Source organism: Pinus tabuliformis, chromosome 4_2 (assembly GCF_031772625.1).
Source record: "Pinus tabuliformis cultivar Carrire ecotype Pingquan chromosome 4_2, CPIR1, whole genome shotgun sequence".
In the NCBI taxonomy this organism is placed as follows: Eukaryota; Viridiplantae; Streptophyta; class Pinopsida; order Pinales; family Pinaceae; genus Pinus; species Pinus tabuliformis.
The window spans coordinates 117,804,489-117,825,377 of record NC_142304.1 but is presented as its reverse complement, the minus strand read 5'-3'; the positions used below and the strand labels follow the sequence as shown (position 1 = coordinate 117,825,377).

Sequence of the window (20,889 nt, the reverse complement as noted above, 5' to 3'; positions counted from 1 at the left end):
AATTATTTTACATTACATATAGGAAAAAGGAAATTGTCCTCCAATCAAAACAATCGTGTCATTTTGGTGCACATTTTGGTGCACATAATGATCCTGCCAAAAGGCCATGTCCTGTAGTCCTAGGTTATCATTACAAAGCCACTAAAGTTAATTGTTTTACATTACATATAGGAAAAAGGAAAATTATGTTGATAAGTGCTTCTTCTAGTGACTGTTTATTAGAAATTAGAACATTTGTTGAGGTAGTTTATATCAGAAGGATAGGGGAAAGTGAGAATGATTTTTCAGGTTGTACTCATCTTCGCCACCTTAGCGAACCACTGAATATAGATGATGACCTCTCTTTTGATGATAAACAAGTAGGAGAAATGTTCATTCTGACTTGATTAGATGTTGTCAAGAAGCTTGACTTCATGGTTTTGGATTCACAGGTGATGACCGAATTGAAACTGTAAACATTTCATGGAATGTTGTTGGGTCGGCATCTTGGGTTCCAAATCTGACATGCAGCAAAAAGGATAAAGGTGAAATTATGGTAGAAATAGTAGTTGAAGCAAATGAAGTGAAGCAACATGGCGATGCATGGAAGATTGTCCTTGATGCATGCTTACCTTTTATGGATTTACTAGATGACAGTCGATGCATTCCCTATAGCATCCATGAGGTGTACCAGTTACTGGGAATAGCAACTTCCTATCCGCTAGTGGTACAGGTATGCAATCATTTTATCATGTTTGTATTTAAGTATGGTTTTTATTATGGTAATTTGTGTCGCAATGGAAATGAGGGGTCCTTTTCAATTTGTATGTCGTCTTGTGCATTTTTCTTGGCTTCAAAGTTCAAATACATTCGTTGTAGACTATATTTTCTCTGAGCATTATTGATTTTGCAGTATTTATCATGCATTCATTTTTGTATTCTGAAGAAAGAAAGCTATATTCTATTTTATTGTGGGTTGAATCCCTCTTGGATGTTGGATTAATTTTTCATGTTATGTGATGAAAATCAGTATTATTAAGTGAAGTATAGCCTTCGAATTAAATTTCAACAGATTAGTGACGATCAGGACCCTTGGGAGGTAGTTAGAAGATTCCTCTAGAGTTGTACAATTGCTCAAGAGAAAATAAGTTGAAATTGTGAAATTACAGTGTTTGCTAATCATATTTATGAACACTATAAATCAAGTGTGCTGTTTATTTTTTACCTCTTTTCCATTTTCCCACCACACAGTTGTTTATAAGCTAGGAATTCTAAATGTTCTGGTAAGAGGCTGAGAATGGATTTTAGTTTTCCATCTGTGAGAAATTAATGTGCAAGCTATGTGAAGATTTACCTATTCCACTGCCCTGAATGGAAAATGAGAAGACAAGTTATTTAAAAATTATGTACAATTCTCCTTATGGCTATGGATTAAATTTTTGGGAGATATAAGGTTAACACTCCGTACAATGACCATAAATTTCGAACGTAATTGAAAATGATGTCACATTCCAGCATAGGATTCTACAAAGAAAAAGCGTGATCTTGTCTGCTCCGAATGAATCTTCATTCTGGAGAACCCTTGTGTTACATGGGATTAGTATTTCAATACTCCCCATCTTTCATTATGCTTACCGGCGAGTCTTGTTAATGTTTATTAATTATAGGAGGACATTAGAGGGAAACAAGTAGAATTTCACTCAGTGACATGCTTACAAGTGGTTTGCTATGAAGTAGAAAGTGGATAATATACTGGAAAATACGATCATAAACAGGAATTTAACTCGTATTGGAGTTTGGATCTAAATTGCTAAAGGATATCTTTTTCTCCTAACAGATATAAATTCTTACAGATTGAGTTGGTACATCATCTCAAACTAACAATGACTATGAAAAAATGTTTTTATGAACCAAATAACCAAACCCACTTTTTTGGCCTCCGATTGTCTGGATTTGCATAGTGAGTCATGATGATTATTTAGATTTTCTATACTGTATCTCTTGTATATAGATGCAAGAAATGATATTTAGTTCTGTTTTTCAAAAATGTTGTGTGAAACATCCATTTTTATTGAAATATTCACAATTATATATAAATATCTATGAAAATGGTTTTAGCATTTATGATGCTAATGGCTCTTCATTGTTTTTTTTTGTAATTTTTTCATTAAAGCTGTACATGCCAAGTCCAAAAGCTAAGCCATCAAAGTGTAACAATAATATATCTCTTATGATGACGATGACCGTTATTGCATGCTGATGCTCCATATATCCCATGTTAACACTAAGCAAGATTTGAAGTGATTCATAACCACCAATTTTGAGCAGAGCTGTTATGGAGGATCATGGTTCAGAGTAGGAGTCTTTGGCTATATTTTCGTAGGATATAGGCAACTTCTGGCCTGGTGAAGGTGGATTCTCAGTTTCTTAATTTTCAAATAACAAGTGGCATATGCCATAAACTGACTATCTTCAAGTCTTATTCTTCTCCTTATTCTAGAGACAAGTAATTCTCCTGTAAGAAGTTGACATTTTTCTTTCTGGGCCGGTGAAGGTGATGAGTGGTATTGCAATTGGATGTATAGGTTGGAATTTTCATATTTCAAAGCTGCGTGCATTGGTTCAGGTTTGCCAAAGTCTATTTATGTGTGAATGGGTGGATAGTTGCAAGTTCTTTGTATGAATCATCTAAAGAAGGCCCCTTTTGGTTGGTACAGCCTTCCTTGGGGTCACGGGTGTGAATGGGTGGATAGTTGCAAGTTCTTTGTATGAAATATCTAAAGAAGGCGCTTTTTGGTTGGTACAGCCTTCCTTGGGGTCACGGGGGGCATGCTTATCTATTTGATAACTCCTCTTTTACTCTCTCACATTCCCTCAACCTAAACCCTGGAGATATCCATGGGTTATTTTAGTTGATTGAAGTTAGTTTCTCACTCCTTGCCTCCAAAATCCAGGTAAATTTTTTGGCTACTCATCTCCAATTCTAATATCACTGTGTCACTTAACTGTCCCACTTTTTGTGAGCATGCATCAAACAGTTGATTATCCTTCAGAGTTTAATTTCATGTCTCATTTCTAACCCTTTCGCCAGGAATTTGTTATAGTTCCAACTGCGAAAGCATCTTAGATTTACAGTTGACTTTTTATTTATCTACCAAAGTTGTAACCATGCAGCAACTATCATAAATCTTCTCAAATTCAAAGACATTTTTGGATCTACAAGAAAATATACTGTTAACAGTGGATGAAGTAAGGTTGTCATTTTATGGTCTCCCGTTGGCCAAATGATCTACATTTTTATGATATTTTGGATCCTTGATTTGTTATTTAAAATTTTCTGTGGAGTGTTTTAAAACTTGTTCATTTAGGAGTGTTTTTCTCAACAACTCTTGTTTCCAGGGATTGTCTAGAGGTTCCCAATGTTCAACTTTAAGAACCTTTTATTCGATTTTTTAAGCAGAGGCCAGTATTTAATCAATTCTGCACCGCTCCAAAAGGATCATTAAATGGTCGATACTAGACTAAAGGACTAGAATAGAAAGCAGATGCATGCCAAAATTAATTTTCTCTTATACTTGGATACTGTAAACAATGCATCCTGTTTGTTTGTATCCATGCCTAAGATCTGTAAAATACACTACTTGCAAGTTATTGAACTAAACTTTGCTGTTACGATAGTGTTTCATCTATCTTTATCAGGAGTATTTTTCATTTGATATCCTGCTGATTCTTATGTGAATTACATTTTAATTTTAATTGGAAAGTGGGTTTAGTAGTTTCTAGTTCTCTCACACACGAATTTCCAAAAGGGTGCAAGGTTCTTATATCGTGGTTATGCTGTATAACGCAGAGACTCTCCTTAGCTTTGGATATGATTGGCAAGGATGTCTTTAGGGAACACTTGTTGTCGGTATCTGATTGTATGATTTATACCGGCAATATATTTGGTTATAATCCAGCTGATTATCGAGACTTTTACCGTTGTATGAATTTTTCTGTACCATTCACAGAGAGCACCTTGAAGGTGAGTACTGAGATTCCGTCTTAAAATTTATTTCGGATAAGTTAATAGTTTGCCATTTTAGAATATTTTATAGCAGTGTATCAGAAAACTATTATATACTACTAAGCTTCAATATCTAATTTCATTGATATGAATACGTAGACGCCCATTAAATGCTTTGAGAGAGCAGCTGAAAAAGGTGTGAAGGATGTCCTTTCTGGTGCAGTCGCATCATGTTCTTGGGGTAGACGTGCTCCTGTGGGAACAGGTTCAGATTTTGAAATTTTATGGGGTGATACAGAGGTAATATCCGAAACGTTTGCTACTTATTTGTACATTCATCAGTAGTGATTTGAACAGTGCTCAAATGATGCTGAAGAAAGCCTTTCATTCAAGTTTGTTTCTGTCGGTTCAAAAGGAGTCCAAGAAAATATTTCTCTCCTAGTAAAACCTTTCAAGGTTTATATTTTCTATTAAGATATATTTTGTGTGTTTTATTTATATGTAATTTCTGCATGTGTTGATCATTGCATTAAACTCTGTGCACCTCTGCACAGGAAAATGTTTTGTTTGGACACTTATACTTGAATCACAGTTAGTAAAGTAAAGCATTTCTAATTATGAGTCAACATAGCATTATCTCTGAGGATGAGGCATGGAGACTAGGGGCAGTGATAATTTCATTTTATTTGTATGCAGGAGGCAAAGGAACCTTTGGTTTACCAGCATAAACAATTGGATGTCTGTGAACTCTTCGAAATCTTAGGCAGGGCACCAAATAAAAAGGAAATGTTGCCATCAAGCTTATGTCTTGGGGTGGATGTTGATGACCTGAAAGATGAAGAGGGGAAATTTTCATATTTCAGTAGGCCTTCAGATGATATTTTTGGTTTTGGGGAGCAGCCTGATTTTGAGAATCCTGTTGCAAATTCTCCAGTTCAAGAGGACAGTTCCAACAAAGTTCTGACATCTAATTGGAATTCTCAGGATAAATCTCCAATCCAGACAAGTGGTTGGGGATGTTCGACTTCAAATTCGGAAGAAAGGGATAAGAGTGGTTGGGGTGAAAATATCTCTATCAACATGGACGGATTAAAGGTTGACCAACAGTCAGAAGCCAATGGTTGGAACACTAGTTCCAAGGCAACTGAAAATGGATCAGATTGTGGTAATGGCTGGGGTGAAAAAAGACAAAGTGAGCAGCACCTTCTAGCAAAAGTTCCATGTAATGAGGGCTGGAACCCAGAACCTGCAACATCAAACATAAAATCAGGTTGGGGTGGCGATTACAATGCTGAAAAATGTGGTGATGGAGAAAATGCTAATAGCTGGGGTGGAATTTCCACCAACCAGAAATTACTGAAGACAGGAGCATCAGATAATGAGGGTGGGAAGGGTGGTTGGAATATTGAGCCAGCTAGTACCATGAAAAATAATGCCAACCTTAGCCAGTCAGATGCCAATGGTTGGAACACTAGTTCCAACGCAGTAGATAGAGGATCAAATTGGGGTAATAGCTGGGATGAAATTTCAACCAACCAGGAGTTACTGAAAAAGGGAGCATCAGATAATGAGGGCAGGAACAGTTGGAATAATGAGCCAATTAGTACTATGAAAAATAATGCTAGTCTTCCTCAGTCAGATGCCAATGGTTGGGATGCTAGTAGCAAGACAACAATTAAACAATCAGATTGGGATAATAGCTGGGGTGAAAGATCCAACAAACGGCAGATCCAGAAAACAGGAACATCAAATAATAAGAGCTGCCGTTGGAGTTGCAATGTTGAGCCAAGTATTACAACGGAAAATAATGCCAGCCTTGCTCAGTCACAGGCGAATGGTTGGAATGCTAGTTCCAAGAGTACAGACAATATATCAGACTGGGGCAATAGAAGGGGTGAAATTTCGACCAACCAGGAGCTCATGAAAACAGGAGCATCAAATAATGACGGCTGGAATAGAAGTGGTAATAATGACCCAACAATCACCATGGAAAATAATGCAAGCCTTACTCAGTCACATGCCAATGGTTGGAACACTAGTTCAAATACAGCAGATAAAACATCAGACTGGGGTGATAGCTGGGGTAAGGTTTCCAGGAACCAGGAGCCCCTGCAAGCAGGAACATCAGATAGCGGTTTGACTGTGCAAAAGATTGATCAAGAGTCACATGCTGATGGTTGGAACACAAAGACAGAAGATAAAGGATCAGTTGGGGCTAATAGCTGGGGTGAGATATACACCAACCGGGAGGCCAATGGTTGGAACACCAATACAGAAGATAAAGGATCAGTTGGGGCTAATAGCTGGGGTGAGATTTCCACCAACCGGGAGCTGCTTAAAGCAGTTGCATCAGATAGGGAGGGCTGGAAGGGTGGTTGCAATAATGAACCAACCAATACCATGGAAAATGATACCAGCCTTAGACAATCGGGTGAGAAAACATGGAATAGAAACTCAGAATCGCACAAATGGAAGCAAACTAATAACAAATATAAAGGACCTGATGCTTCACTGGGATTCAAACCAACAGGTGCTAATACTGTTCCCTTGGGCAGAAAAAGACCTTTAGACCAGCCTGTATCCAGGGCATTCGTTCAATTGGATAGTGAAATTAATGTACGGAATGCAGGTTATCCACCATCAAACGTAACTTCAGGCTGGGGCAATGATTGTAACATGGACTCTTCGGATGTAAAGTTAAACCAGAAGGATGAGGTGAGCGGTTGGCATGAAGATGCCAATGAAAATTTGACTGAGTCAAGGATTGCCCAAGAGGTAAATACTGATGGTTGGAACCCTAGTTCTGAGACAGTAGAGAAAGGGCCAGATTGTGAAAGTGGCTGGGGGGATATTTCTAGTAATCAAAAGCCGCAGGAAACAGGAGGCTGGAGTCAAAATGTTGAAAAAGGAGATAAGAGATCATGTTTGGTTGGCAATTGGAATACTGATCCATCTATGGTGAAGGATAATCTTCACCCTACACAGACTTGGACACCTCATGAAGATGTCACTGCAAATTTGACAGAGTCAAGGATTGTCCAACAGGTGAGTACTGATGGTTGGAACCATAGTTCTGAGACAGTAGAGAAAAGACCAGATTGTGAGAGTGGCTGGGGGGATATTTCCAGTAATCCACAGCCCCAGGAAACAGAAAGCTGGAATCAAAATGTTGAGATAGAAGCCAAAAGATCATGTTCGTTTGGCAATTGGAATAGTGATCAATATATGGTTGGAAAGGATAACCTTTGCCCTACACAGACTTCTTGGACACCTTCTGAAGAAAACTTGGAATCCTCAAAAGCTGAACATGCTTGGAATAATAACCTTTCTGAGGCAACTGAAGCAACCGAAGGTCGTGGGAGGGGCAGAGGTAGGGGCAGAGGTAGAGGAAGAGGTACCCGTCAGTTTACTCTCAGTACAAAACATTCGGATCAATTTGTTCCAGGTGAAGATGAGATACTTAAGGAAGTGGAACCATTGATGCACTCGATGAAGAGAATTCTTCATTTCAGCAGGTAATTTTGTTTGATAGGAAAAACTTGAGAATCATGTATATATGCTACTTCCTTGACCCTTATCTGTGTCACCAAGGTCTTCTTGTTCCTAGTCATCTATCTTAAAATATATTAAATTCTAGGATTACAGTGAGTAGTCGATACAAACCTAGTCTCTTAAAAGCTGTAATATTGTGCCCTCATTTCTTCAATATATTATATCTACCCTTCAAATTGGAACGCTGTCTCTTGCTTAAAAGATCAATTACTAACTAATTTTCTAGTCTATTAGTTGTCTTCTTTTAGTAGCCAGTTATTTTACAACCAGTTCCTACTTGCTTAAATTGATATATTGAATTCAAGGGAGAAAGTGAGCAGCCATTAATAACCTGGTTTCTTGAAAGCTGCAATTTTGTTCTTTGTTTCTGTCATGGATTAGATCTAACCTCAAATTGAAACAAAATATTGATTTGTGACTAATTTCTTGGTGTAGGTAGTTTCCTTTTTCGTAGTCAGTAACTTGTAATACTTGAACTGTGAAATTCCCAAGTGAATGCCATATTTGTTGGAGTCAATAAGTAGTCAATGACCAACCATAAATCAAGCTCCAAATCTTGAATAGCACATTCCAATGGTGCTTTGATGTGTGTATACACAAAGTATATTAATTTACACACACTAACAAATTGTGGCAGTTGATAACCCCAATGTTTTGATTAACTTGTTTCAGGATCTAAAAAAATGGAAATAACAAGTGCAGCTGTTTTGGTGAAAATATAAGTCTATTCAGATTCTTCTCTTTGCATATGTTTCAACTTTTAAAAAGTTGAGACAAGGATATAATGGTGCTTTCCATGATGTGGTTGAATGGATAATTAATGTGATCATGATTTATTTAACAAAGGGATCCGCCTTACATGAACTGTAGATAGATGCCCTTCGACGTAAGGGTGAGATATTCTTCATGGCTCATGAAAAGCGTCAACCACAATAAGCTCACAAAGAGTAAACAAACCACCAGGATTTGAACCCAGGTGTGGAGGATAACAATGCTAGACATTCTAATATTAATAATTCCTTGTGCTAATTATGTTACTGAAACAGAGTTTGTTAAATATTCTTCATGGCTCATGAAAAGTGTCAACCAGAATAGGCTCATAAAGAGTTAACAGGCCACCAGGATTTAAACCCAGGTGGGGAGGATGACAATGCTATACATTTTAATAATCCCTTGTGCTAATTATGTTAGTGAAACAGAGTTTGTTAAAAATCGTCCAAAAGAATGCTAGGGAATTTTTTGTATATCCTAACAAACTTTTCGTTGACCGGTAAATTGAACAAGAAGCATCATGTGATGGAATTCCAATGACCCCTCACTAAACCCGGGATGATGGTCATCTGTGAGCAGGCCTTACACATTCCATTGCAAATGGTTGAATTGCAGTTTAATGAGCTTACAAAGACAATGTAAAAGATAATCCCTTTTACTAAAGATGATAGTAAAATAGAGTTTGTTAAAACTTGTCTGAAGGCAATGCTAGGGCATTTTGAATTGTTCCAGCAGTGTTCTCAGTGACTGGTATATTAATTTATTAAATAAGAATTATCAAGTGACACTTCACCAAACCCTGGATGATGGTCATCTAAGCAACGAGTCAAAACTCGTGCAGTATGCCTATGCTATTTAATCAATGCCATGCCCATTCCTTCAACATTCTATATTTTTATCTTCTTGCACGTTGGAATAAAATATGAAAGAATCGATTATGTGAGAGTTGCTTTAGTTGAAAACTTGAAAGATAGGTCTATGACATGTTTATGTTCTGTGACAGCTACAAGAATGGAGATCCACTGACGACAGAAGATGGAAATGAAGTCATTGAAAAAGTTCTTTGTCACCATCCTGAAATGGAAGCTAAAGTTGGCAGTGGCATTGATCATATCCTGGTACGCAACAGATTCTGTTCTTCACTTGTATTAAACTTATTGAAACTTGTTCAAGAAAGGATTATGAGGACTGCATAATATTATAGAGAATGAACAGACTACTACAAGCTATATTTTGCAAAGGCAAATAGCAAATCTTATGTAGTTAACTGTTATATTATCATCTTATCTCTACAGACTGCCATTTTAGACAGGGAAATGTCTCAACAATTAAAGCTGGTATGATATATATATATATATAGATATGCTGAACCACTGAACAAATCATAACATTTGAAAATTCTTGAAGTCGAAGGATAAGGTAAGGTGTGACCTAATCATTGGAACGTTCATGATATCAAGCCAGCACAATTTTAGTGCAATTGACCCTGGACATATCCCATCGGCCTATACGTATCTGCATGGAATTTGTCAATTGTGCCCAACCTCAATGGTTCAGCATATATGTACCTCAATGGTTCAGCATATATATATATATATATGCTGAACACTGAACAAATCATAACATTTGAAAATTCTTGAAGTCGAAGGATAAGGTAAGGTGTGAGCCTATCATTGGAACGTTCATGATATCAAGCCAGCACAATTTTAGTGCAATTGACCCTGGACATATCCCATCGGCCTATACGTATCTGCATGGAATTTGTCAATTGTGCCCAACCTCAACCCGTCGGTGCTTAATATATGCATTTCGACACTTGCTTTTTGCATTTCATCACTTGCACCTAATCTAAATCCTGATATCATATTCTTTTCCATGTAACCGATAGTGCACTATTTATCTCAGAATTGTCCCATAGGCCTAAACATGTTTCCTTGGAATTTATTGTATGGCTTTTTGGCAATTCATCATCTTAATTCTGGTAACAGATTCTTTTCCCTAAAACGGCCATTGCATTTTTATCTCAGAATTATCCCATAGGCATATGCATGTTTCAGTTGAAATTAAATGAATGGCCTTGCAAGTTGCACCCAATCTAAATTCTGATATCAGATTCTTTTCTATGCAAACATCATCCTCTTCTTCATTCTGATATCAGATTCTTTTCTATGCAAATATCATCCTCTTCTTCACGAAGAGGAGCTATCCCTTTTGGCCAATACATGTTTCATTAGAATAAATTGGTTGTGTTCCATCTCAAATTGTATGAGGTTCCACTTTGTGTTTTTTTATCACATTTGCGGTCATTTGCAGCTGGTACCTTGAGCATTGGATTGACTTTGGGGAGTGTTACCTGTCTTTCCCGCTTGTACCTTGAGCATTTTATTGACTTTGGGGGTGTTTCCCCTCCTAGAGCTTACCTTTAGCATTGTATTTAATATTGACTGTGGGGGCTGTTACCCCCTCTTTCCAATAGGGGTAACTATAGTCAATGTTTTCACTTTTATTCAGCAGCGTAGGTGGGAGACAGGACTATTATTGGTCATTTTCCATGTTTCTAGAGGCACTTCATTTGAGCAGAAAGTTCGATTTTTCTCTAGATCTGTGGCCACAGGCAGTGGTTTTGCCTGGAAGTAATTCCAGTATGCAGATCAGTCAGTCCAGACTAGATCTGGACACAAAGATTTGCAGCAAGGGTTTGCAGTTGCAGATTTGCACAAGGAAGGAAGAGGAAAGCATATAGGAGGAATTTCAAGCAATTTCTCAGGGGGTTTTCAGTTTCTCCAGCTATAAGGGTGAGGAGATTGAAACTCCAGCAGCAAGAGGCAAATTAGCCAGTCTAGCAGTTCGAGTTGCCGGAAGAGGGCTTGGTCAGAGTGGCCGAAGGCCGGATCAGTGTTCGGAAGGGAGCATGAATTTCTTCTAGAGGCAGATGGAGGTTAGATGTCTCACCTGAATGAAGATACAAGGTTGTAGGAAGCCGGACCTACACATTCCAGGAGTGCAAGCAGCAGAAGAAGCCAAATCCAGTTGCTGGAAAGAGGAAAGGCAGTTCTACTTTTTTGACCTCCAACATATTTGAGTTTCGGAGAGATGGCCACAACAGGTCTTAGGGATCAAGACAGATTCGTCGAAGCCTCTAAGTTTGGTGTATGGAAGGCCAAAATGCAATTCCTATTGGATGAACATGGTTTGTATGACAAATGTCATGGTCGAGCCAGCAAATCCACAACAATTGGCTACCTTCAAGAAAGAAATGGCCAAAGCTAAGAGGATGGTCCTAGATGGGGTTCGGGATCACATAGTCCCACATATTGTAGACAAGAATATGGCAAAGGACATGTGGGATGTTGTCATAAAACTGTATGAAAATTCATCTAAGAATTCTAAAATGATTCTCAAGGAGAAGCTGAGGACCATCGAGATGTAGAAGGGAGAAGTCGTTACATCCTATCTTAGTAGAATTTAGATGGTTAGAGATGAACTTGCAGCAGTGGGATAGAAACGTGAAGAAAGTGAGCTAGTGCAGGCAACTCGTTACATCCTATCTCAATAGAATTTAGATGGTTAGAGATGAACTTGCAGCAGTGGGAGAGAAACCTGAAGAAAGTGAGCTAGTGCAGACAACTCTCAACGGTTTCACCAAGGAGTGGCATACTTTCATCCAAGTTATTTATGGGCGAGATACGCTACCTGGATGGGATCGTCTATGGAGTGACTTCACTCAGGAGGAGTTGAGGCTCAGTCTTGTAGCGGGTACTATCAATAGTAGCAACCACTGACCAAAGGAGGAGGATGAGGAGAACGTAGCCCTGACAAGTAAGGGAAAGACGAAGAAGAGTCCCAGTCAGGGACAAAGCTCAATGGGAGGAGAAAAGAAGAAAAAAGACTTGTCGAAGGTCAAGTGCTTCAGGTGGTGAATTTGGATACTACATCTCCCAAATGTCCTCAAAGGAAGAAGGACAAGAAGCAAGAGAAAACAGTGACTTTGGCAGAGATCGATGAGTTGATCACCAAATTGGAGGAGTTTGCACTAATAGTGGCAATACCTCCAAGTGGAGGAGCGGCTTGATAAGTTAATGTGTCAAGATGGGAAGGGTTCACTGCAGATGCAATGTGGAGATCAATTAGATTTGTTCCAGCTATTGCAATAGGACCATCACCTTTGCTACAGGGGCCCACACTATCATAATAGCTAGTTTAGTGTTAGTAGAGCTAGTTGTAGTCAGTGACAGTGCAGAGCTAGTGGCAGTGGAATAGGCAGTGTGAATTGCTCAGTTGCAGGGTGCAGATGCAGCTCCAGCTAGAGTGATTTCCGATTGGAAGATCGTGAATTAGAGGGAGCAACCCTATGGAAGCTTAGAGCTTCAGGCTCTGAGGAGATCATACTCACTATTGCAGTGGTTACAACAACAGTGTAGAATCAACAACAGTGTGAGGTGGATCAGAGTGTGTGCAGTAGTTGATGGACAATGTTAAATTATGGTATGTTCTATGCTTAGAGCAGTTTACTTATTTTACTTTTTATTAGCCACTGATTAGCAATCACAACATAGAGTTAAGTGTAGATAGAACATTAAATGATCGACATAAAACAAGCCAAGACAAGGGACACGAGATGTGGCGGCTAGCCAGGGACAAACCCCAATGTGGGGAAACCCTTTGATCAAATCTTCTTTTATCTTCAATAGTTCAACAGAGAGAGAGAGAGATAGTACAATATCACTAATCAGTGATTTACAACAACAGTAATGAAACCCTTGGACAACAATAGTAAAAGTGATCAATCAGCTCCCAAAATGTCTTCAAGACAACCTAGGAGAACTCGGTCTCCAACAGAGGTAGTGGCAACCCAAAATAGTCAAGGTAAGATGGTCAAAACAACAGTGCATGCTACAACATACTGCAGCCAGCCCTAACCAGATAATGCAATCATAAATGTGCCCTAAAACAGTCAACGCATACCTGTTCAGCGCTTCAGCTAGCCTAGGAGAGGCTGCCCACACAAGGTCGCAGTCAATGGAGGCAATGTGTTGGTCAACGCAAGCCTAAACCATTTGCTGCACCTTCCTGCGTCCTTGCTACCCTAGCTGCATCCTCCTCCAATGCTGCCCTAGCTGCGTCCTCTTTCCCACGCTGCCCTAGCTGTGTCCTTCTCTTTCCACGCTGCCCTAGCTACGTCGCCTCTCCTTCGTATACCCAAGAGACAATGGAAGAGATGAGAGGTAAGATGAGTTGAGATAGTGCCTCAACCTCTCCTCTATTTATATGCAATGTTGGGCAAGAAGTCCACACACTTAACTGCTGGCCGACCTTGACAATTTGTCAAGTAATTACTAATAAATTCATGTCTCCATAAATACTTGTTGGAATTGGATGATCTTTAGATCAATCCTACACCTCTCGACAAGAGGAATCTAGGAAAAATATCAGTTGCCATAAATGAGGTGACCCACATGGAGTTTGGCCCCAGTTGCCAATTTTAATAGACAAGGTTTACAAGTTTGCTTCTTCACAGTGATTTCCAGTGATAGGGAGTTAGATCAACATGAGATGTGAACTAATCATCCTGGTCCACAGGAGAACTAATTATCTTGTTCCACAGTCGTTGCTGAGAACTAATCATCCTGGCCCATGGGAGAACTAATCATCCTGGCCCACAGGAGAACTAATTATCTTGTTCCACAGTCGCCACTGAGGACTAATCATCCTGGCCCATAGGAGAACTAATCATCCTGTTCCACAGTCGCCACGGGGTGTTACAGGGGAAGGTTGAACCTTTCACCTTGTACATAGTGCACCACCAAGGGATGGTGAGTCGCCTTGTGGTCGCATGTCCCTCCAAGAGGTACCCCGCGCCCCCCTGGAGCTCCCAGAGCTCAATACATTATACTCAACCCTCATAAGAGGGTCTCTGAATGACACCAAGTCGTTCTCGGAAAGTCAAGAATTTGACCTTTCCCAAGGGCTTCGTCAAAATGTCGGCAACTTGTTCATTTATACTGATATGTTGGAGCCTTATTGGTTTGTGCTGCACCATATCCCGAATATAGTGGTACCTCATATCGATATGCTTGGAGCGATCATGAAATACGGGGTTCTCTAATAAATGAATCCCGCTCTGGTTGTCATACAGGATCACGGTGGTATCCAATGTAAATCCAAACAGCTCACTGAAGAGATTCCGCAACCAGACCGCCTTACAACAGGCCATACTAGCAGCAATGTACTCTTCTTCGACTGTGCTCAAAGCCACCGAATTCTGTTTCCTGCTCATCCAGGTTATCGAGGCAGATCCCAAAGAGAAACAACACCCAGAAGTACTCTTTCGGTCCACCGCACTGCTTGCCCAATCAGCGTCAGTATATCCAAGTAGTCTCTCGTCTCCAGCAGAGTATCTCAACCCATGAGTGATTGTGCCACGAAGATATCTCAGCGGATTCTTGACACCAATCCAATGTGTGTGGTGATTCAATCCAATGTGTGTGGTGAGGCTCAACCATATGTTGACTCAACGTGTTGACTGCAAAGCATATATCCGAACGGGAGTTCACCAAGAACATCAATGCTCTGACGAGTTGACGATACTTGGTAGCATTTCGTAAAACAGGTTTGGCAGCGCTACCGCTTAACTTCTTGAAGTCAAGCTCCATCAGGGTAGTTACGGGTTGCAGTCCACCATATTGAATCTCTCCAATATCTTCACCACATATTTTCCTTGAGATAGGAAAATCTCCACTCGCTTTTGCCAGACTTCTAGTCCTAGGAAATAGTGCATCAATCCTAGGTCCTTCATCTCAAACTCAGAAACCAACTCCCTCTTACATTTGTGAATGAGAGGGTTTGCCCCTGTTAGAAAGAGGTCGTCAACGTACAACACCAGTGTGAGAGGATTGTCATCTTCAACCTTAAAAAAGGTTAGGGTCGGCTTCACTCCTAGTGAATCCCAACTTCATCAAGTAGCTATCGATCCTTTCATGCCATGCTCAAGGTGCTTGCTTGAGCCCATAGAGGGCCTTCTTCAACCTGCACACGAGATTCTCGATCATGAATCTCAGATCCTTCCAGTTGCTCCACATAGACTTCCTCTTTGATCGAACCATGCAAGAATGCAGTCTTGACATCCATCTGATGTAGGTTCCATCCTTGCGAAGCAACAAGGGCTATGACCGAGCGAATTGTGGTATATCGAGCAACAGGTGCAAATATCTCGTCATAGTCTATACCTTCCTTTTGAGAGAAGCCACGAGCGACAAAACGAGCCTTATACTTTTTTGCACTTCCATCAACTGCATGCTTTATCTTGTAAAGCCATTTCGAAGTGACAACGACTTTGTCCTGGGGCCTGGGGACCACATGCAAGACATTGTTTTTCATGATGGACTCATATTCCTCAGTCACAGCATCTTTCCATACTTGATGCTTGACAACTTCAGTGAATGACGAAGGTTCATTTTGGATGATCGTGCTCATGATGGTCAAGTATCCCTGATACGTGGTCGGCTTCTTGCTTTCCCGGAAGGTTCCCCTGGGTACAACATGCCCTTTAGCATCATCAAGTGTCCCCCTAAGCCATGAATGCCTCTTCCTAGAAGAGGAGGGCTCTTGCGGAGGGGGATCAATAGGATCCATAGGTTCTTCCACATCGGGCATCGCCTCATCTTCCTTTTCCTTTGGTTCCCTGGTATCAGCGTCTTTAGATCCCCTTACAGTAGGAAGATTGTCAACTTTGTTAAGAGCCATATCTTCGTCAAAGGTGACATCATGGCTAATCTCGACTTCCCTTTGACCAGCCACATAGATTCTATAGCCCTTAGTATTTTCGCTATAGCCCACGAAGATTCCTTTCTTTCAAGATGCACCCAATTTATTCCTTTTCTCCTTCGGCACATGAAAATATACAGGACTTCCAAAATTCTAAAATGAGATACGTCAGGTTTCTTACTAGTGAACATCTCTTCGGGAGTCTTGGAACCCAATGCTTGATGAGGGCATCGGTTTTGTACATATATGGCGGTATTTGCAGATTCGACCCATAGAAACTTTGGAAGTCTTTGATCATGGAACATAGCATGGACAACTTCCACAATCATACGATTCTTCCTTTCTGCCACACCATTCTGCTCAGGAGTATATGGTGTAGTAGTCTCCCTCTTAATGCTAGCCTCATTGCAAATGCCATGAAACTCATTGGATTCATATTCAGTCCCATTGTCAGTCCTTAAGATCTTGATCTTCTTTTCGGTTTGATTCTCGATCAAGGCTTTGAAGTGACGAAACCAGGAGAACACTTCGTCCTTCTTTTTCAAGAACTATATCCAAGTGTTGTGAGAATAATCATTTGTAAAATTGAGGTAATATAAATATCCTCCTAAGGAGTTCACAGGCATCATACCGGATATGTTTGAGTGAACCAACTGTAATATATCGGAGGTCTTGCTTTGGCTTGAGGGGAATGGTCCCCTTTTGAGCTTTCCTTCGGCACATCCCGGACATACACCTTCTTGTTCTACTTGGAACTCAGGCATCCCTGTCACCATTTGTCTTGCATCACGTAGAGCTTTATAATGAAGGTGATCAAACCTTCGATGCCATAGTTCGGACTGAAGAGATGTGTCACAAGACATGACACCCAACGGACTTCCTCCGACCTGATATAATGAATCAACTTGAAACCTAAGAGTGAAAGCATCTTTAAAGTTCTTTTTCCATACACGTACCTTGCCATCGACGAAGGCCACCTTGTAGCCTTTGTCTTCCATTGCCAAAATGGACACCAGGTTCTTTTTGAGATCAGGTACATATAATACATCTTGTAAATGAATTGTATTTCCCTGATTCAATTGAAGGGTGACATTCCCTATGCCTTTCACGAGATATTTTGAGTTGTCCCCAAGAACAATTTCTAGGTTGGTCTCCTTCTCTATCAGATTAGAGAGAGCTTCTTTGTAACCAGTGAAGTGCCTCGGGGCACCACTATCAATAAGCCAATTTCCTAGCGAGTTCGGGGGAGCAATAGTAGAGAGGGCCACTGGAAGATAATATTCATCTTGCTTATTGTTAACAACATTAGATTCATACTTGGAGTTTCTTGCCTTCTTGAAGGGTTGTCCTCTTCCTTGATTTCTGACATATCTTTTACCTCTGCCATTTGAGACCTGACATTCCTTTGATTGTCTGGAGAGTGATTTTGATCATCGTCTTGGTGTGAGTCCCTTTTATTAGGGCACTACCTCACATAATGGCCCATTTTATTGGAATTTTAATATCGTCCTTTTCTTCCACCCTTCGGTCTAGCCTTTCCTTTGGATTTAGCCCTGGAATTGTTTCTTCTTTTAGCATGAGAAGAAAAGGCAGAGGCATGGCCTTTAAGTGCGAGCATTTTTTGCTCTTCCATCCTTGTTTCTTCTTGAATGCATCTAACCATCAATTCCTCAAATCTAGGAATTACATTATTGTTGAGAAGAGTAGTCCTGAATATATACCATTCAGGTGGCAGTCCTCCAAGAGTTGTGAGTGTCATTTCCCTGTCAGGAACTACTTCCCCAATAGATAGGAGACCATTCTTGATCTCGAAGATCCTTAAGAAATATGCTTGCATAGTCTCATCTTTGCCCTTCTTAATTTCCTTCAGCGTATTTCTAAGGGACAAAACTTGATTTTCTTTATTAACTTTAAATAAACTCACCAATCTATCGTAGATTTCCTTGGAGGTGTTCAGCTCGGAAACATAGGCCACTAGGCGCTTGTCGATAGAGTCCTGGATGATCTTCCTTACTTTGACTTCTCCCTTAGTCCACTTGTTTCTAGCAGCAACAAATGCATTTGATGGAGGCTCAACAATTCTGCCTCTCACATGGTCCAACACTTCCTGCTCTTCTAATGTTAGATCGAGGGACATCTTCCATCCGTGATAGTCAGACTTCTCGCGGAGTTTGTCTTCAGCATGGAAGTGTGTTGAGGACTCCATGATTTCTTTAAGATAGCCTTGCTAACCTTCTCTTCGGTGATTGCTCTTGCTCTTTCTCTTGCTTGGGCTTTGTCTTCACCTCAACTTTGATACCATGTTAAATTATGGTATGTTCTATGCTTAGAGCAGTTTACTTCTTTTACTTTTTATTAGCCACTGCTTAGCAATCACAACATAAAGTAAAGTGCAGATAGAACATTAAATGATTGACAGAAAACTAGCCAAGACAAGAGGCACAAGATGTGGCGGCTAGCCAGGGACAAACCCCAATGTAGGGAAACCATTTGATCAAATCTTCTTTTATCTTCAATAGTTCAGTAGAGAGAGAGAGAGATAGTACAATATCACTAATCAGTGATTTACAACAGCAATAATGAAACCCTTGGACAACAATAGTAAAAGTGATCAATCAGCTCCCAAAATGTCTTCAAGACAACCTAGGAGAACTCGGTCTCCAACAGAGGTAGTGGCAACCCAAAACAGTCAAGGTAAGATGGTCAAAACAACAGTGCATGCTATAGCAAACTGCAGCGAGCCCTAACCAGATAACGTAGTCATAAATGTGCCCTAAAACAGTCAACGCATACCTGTTCAGCACTTCGGCTAGCCTAGGAGAGGCTACCCACACAAGGCCACAGTCAATGGAGGCAATGTGCTGGTCAACGCAAGCCTAAACCATTTGCTGCACCTTCCTGTGTCCTTGCTGCCCTAGTTGCGTCCTCCTCCAATGCTGCCCTAGCTGCGTCCTCTTTCCCACGATGCCCTAGTTGCGTCCTTCTCTTTCCACACTGCTCTAGTTGCGTCCTCTCTCCTTTGTATACCCAAGAGACAATGGAAGAGATGAGAGGTAAGATGAGTTGAGATAGTGACTCAACCTCTCCTCTATTTATATGCAATGCTGGGCAAGAGTGCCACACACTTAACTGCTGGCCGACCTTGACAATTTGTCAAGTAATTACTAATAAATTCATGTCTCCATAAATCCTTGTCGGAATTGGATGATCTTTAGATCAATCCTACACCTCTCCACAAGAGGAATCTAGGAAAAATATCAGCTGCCATAAATGAGGTGACCCACATGGAGTTTGGCCCTAGTTGCCAATTTTAACAGACAAGGTTTACAAGTCTGCTTCTTCACAGTGATTTCCAGTGATAGGGAGTTAGATCAACATGAGATGTGTGAAGAAAGGAGGTGTAATAGATGTTAGATATCAACAATGTGGATTGTCCAACTACAAGTTGTGGAGGAGAGATGTTGGGAAGAGAACACCTTCCTCGCTAAGAAGGAGTGTTAGTTTTTGGATATTGTGGTAGCATCAGATATGTGTTCTAGTTTCTAAGGTGGCAAAGAGACCAAGGAGCATGAGATCTCCAATACCCAGAAATGGTTTGGTGAGATATGGCTCTGAAACAACTTAATGAAATTAATTGATCGGGTAATAAAAATTTCTCAAGTCTAACTTAGGTAAATTGGTTAATTAAAGTGTTTTAATTAAGGAAATCAACTTTTTCTCTAGAGATTTCTCAAAAGTAATTTGATGAGGTCTAAGATGATTTGAGCCATCACCCATGATTAGATCTTGGTCGTTGGTGCTCCAACAAGAGAATTATAAGAGAAAGTCGATGGGGCTTGGAGAAAACACATCAAATGAGCAAGATAGTAGGGCAATGCGAATTTCCTAGTGCGTAGCATTCAACGAGGTAAGAGTTCGAGCCAGCAGAGCATTAGTGAGAGGATCAACAGAAATTGGAGAGAGGGTTTCCAAGGGAGATTTCCACAAAAATTTGCAAAGGCCGAGTTTACCAGTAAGAAGGTCGTGCGATTTTCTCCAGTGCGCAAATCTGTGTAGCAGATTGCTTTTCCAATTGTCCGGAATCAATTTCGGAGGTCAAAGCTAGTTGTCTAGTGCAAGTGCAGGATCAACAGATTTTAGTTTCCGGTAACTACGTATTTCTTGCAACAATGTTTTCTGTGCGCATTTACTAGAGGAGGCTGAGTTTGATTTTGCAAGGGAAACAAAGGGTGTGTAGGTCGATTTGCTAGTTGGAGTGGTGGAGATAATTTTTCTGAATCTTTTCCAATGTTTTGGAAAGAAAATCTGTTTTGTCTAATTTGTTGAAGATAATAAAATATAAACCCTCATTTGTTGCACCAATTTTCCCTTTGGGGTTTTTTCGAGGACGTTAGTCCAAATCATTGGTGTCATTTTATGTGTGCATTATTTCGCACTTCTTGATTTATTTTTCGTAGTGTTTATTATCTAATTGTGAAGATTGTAGTAGTGAGCTATTTGTTACTTGTTAATTAATTAACATAAGACAAATAAAGTGCATCAATTAGAAGAATAGTTTCCAGTTTATTGTAATTGTGGATTTTTCACAAACAATACTTCAATGTTGGAGAAAATCACACTCAAGACAAAACCTAGATGCCAAAAACTATCAATCAAGTAGGCATTACCCATGGAAGTAGAAATGATCATTCTTGACTCAGGTGTTAGATTTCAATTGGTCCTATAGGAAAATCCCAATAACTCATTTGAATCCTCAAAATATGGCCCACCCTCCTCAAGTGAAATGTTAATTTGAAGAAAATATCGTTGTGGAGAAA

General features: G+C 40.0%; 1 protein-coding gene across 2 annotated transcripts in view; it reads left to right on the top strand.

Moving 5' to 3' along the window:
• NRPD1B (nuclear RNA polymerase D1B) overlaps positions 1-20,889 on the top strand; it is a 309,428-nt gene that overhangs the window by 228,769 nt on the left and 59,770 nt on the right. For both annotated transcript variants that reach the window (XM_089428292.1, XM_089428293.1), the window contains 5 exons: positions 432-712; positions 3,830-4,003; positions 4,145-4,285; positions 4,682-7,500; positions 9,312-9,426. In XM_089428292.1, the coding sequence (XP_089284418.1) occupies positions 432-712; positions 3,830-4,003; positions 4,145-4,285; positions 4,682-7,500; positions 9,312-9,426 (3,530 nt within the window). The remainder of the gene's footprint in view (positions 1-431; positions 713-3,829; positions 4,004-4,144; positions 4,286-4,681; positions 7,501-9,311; positions 9,427-20,889) is intronic.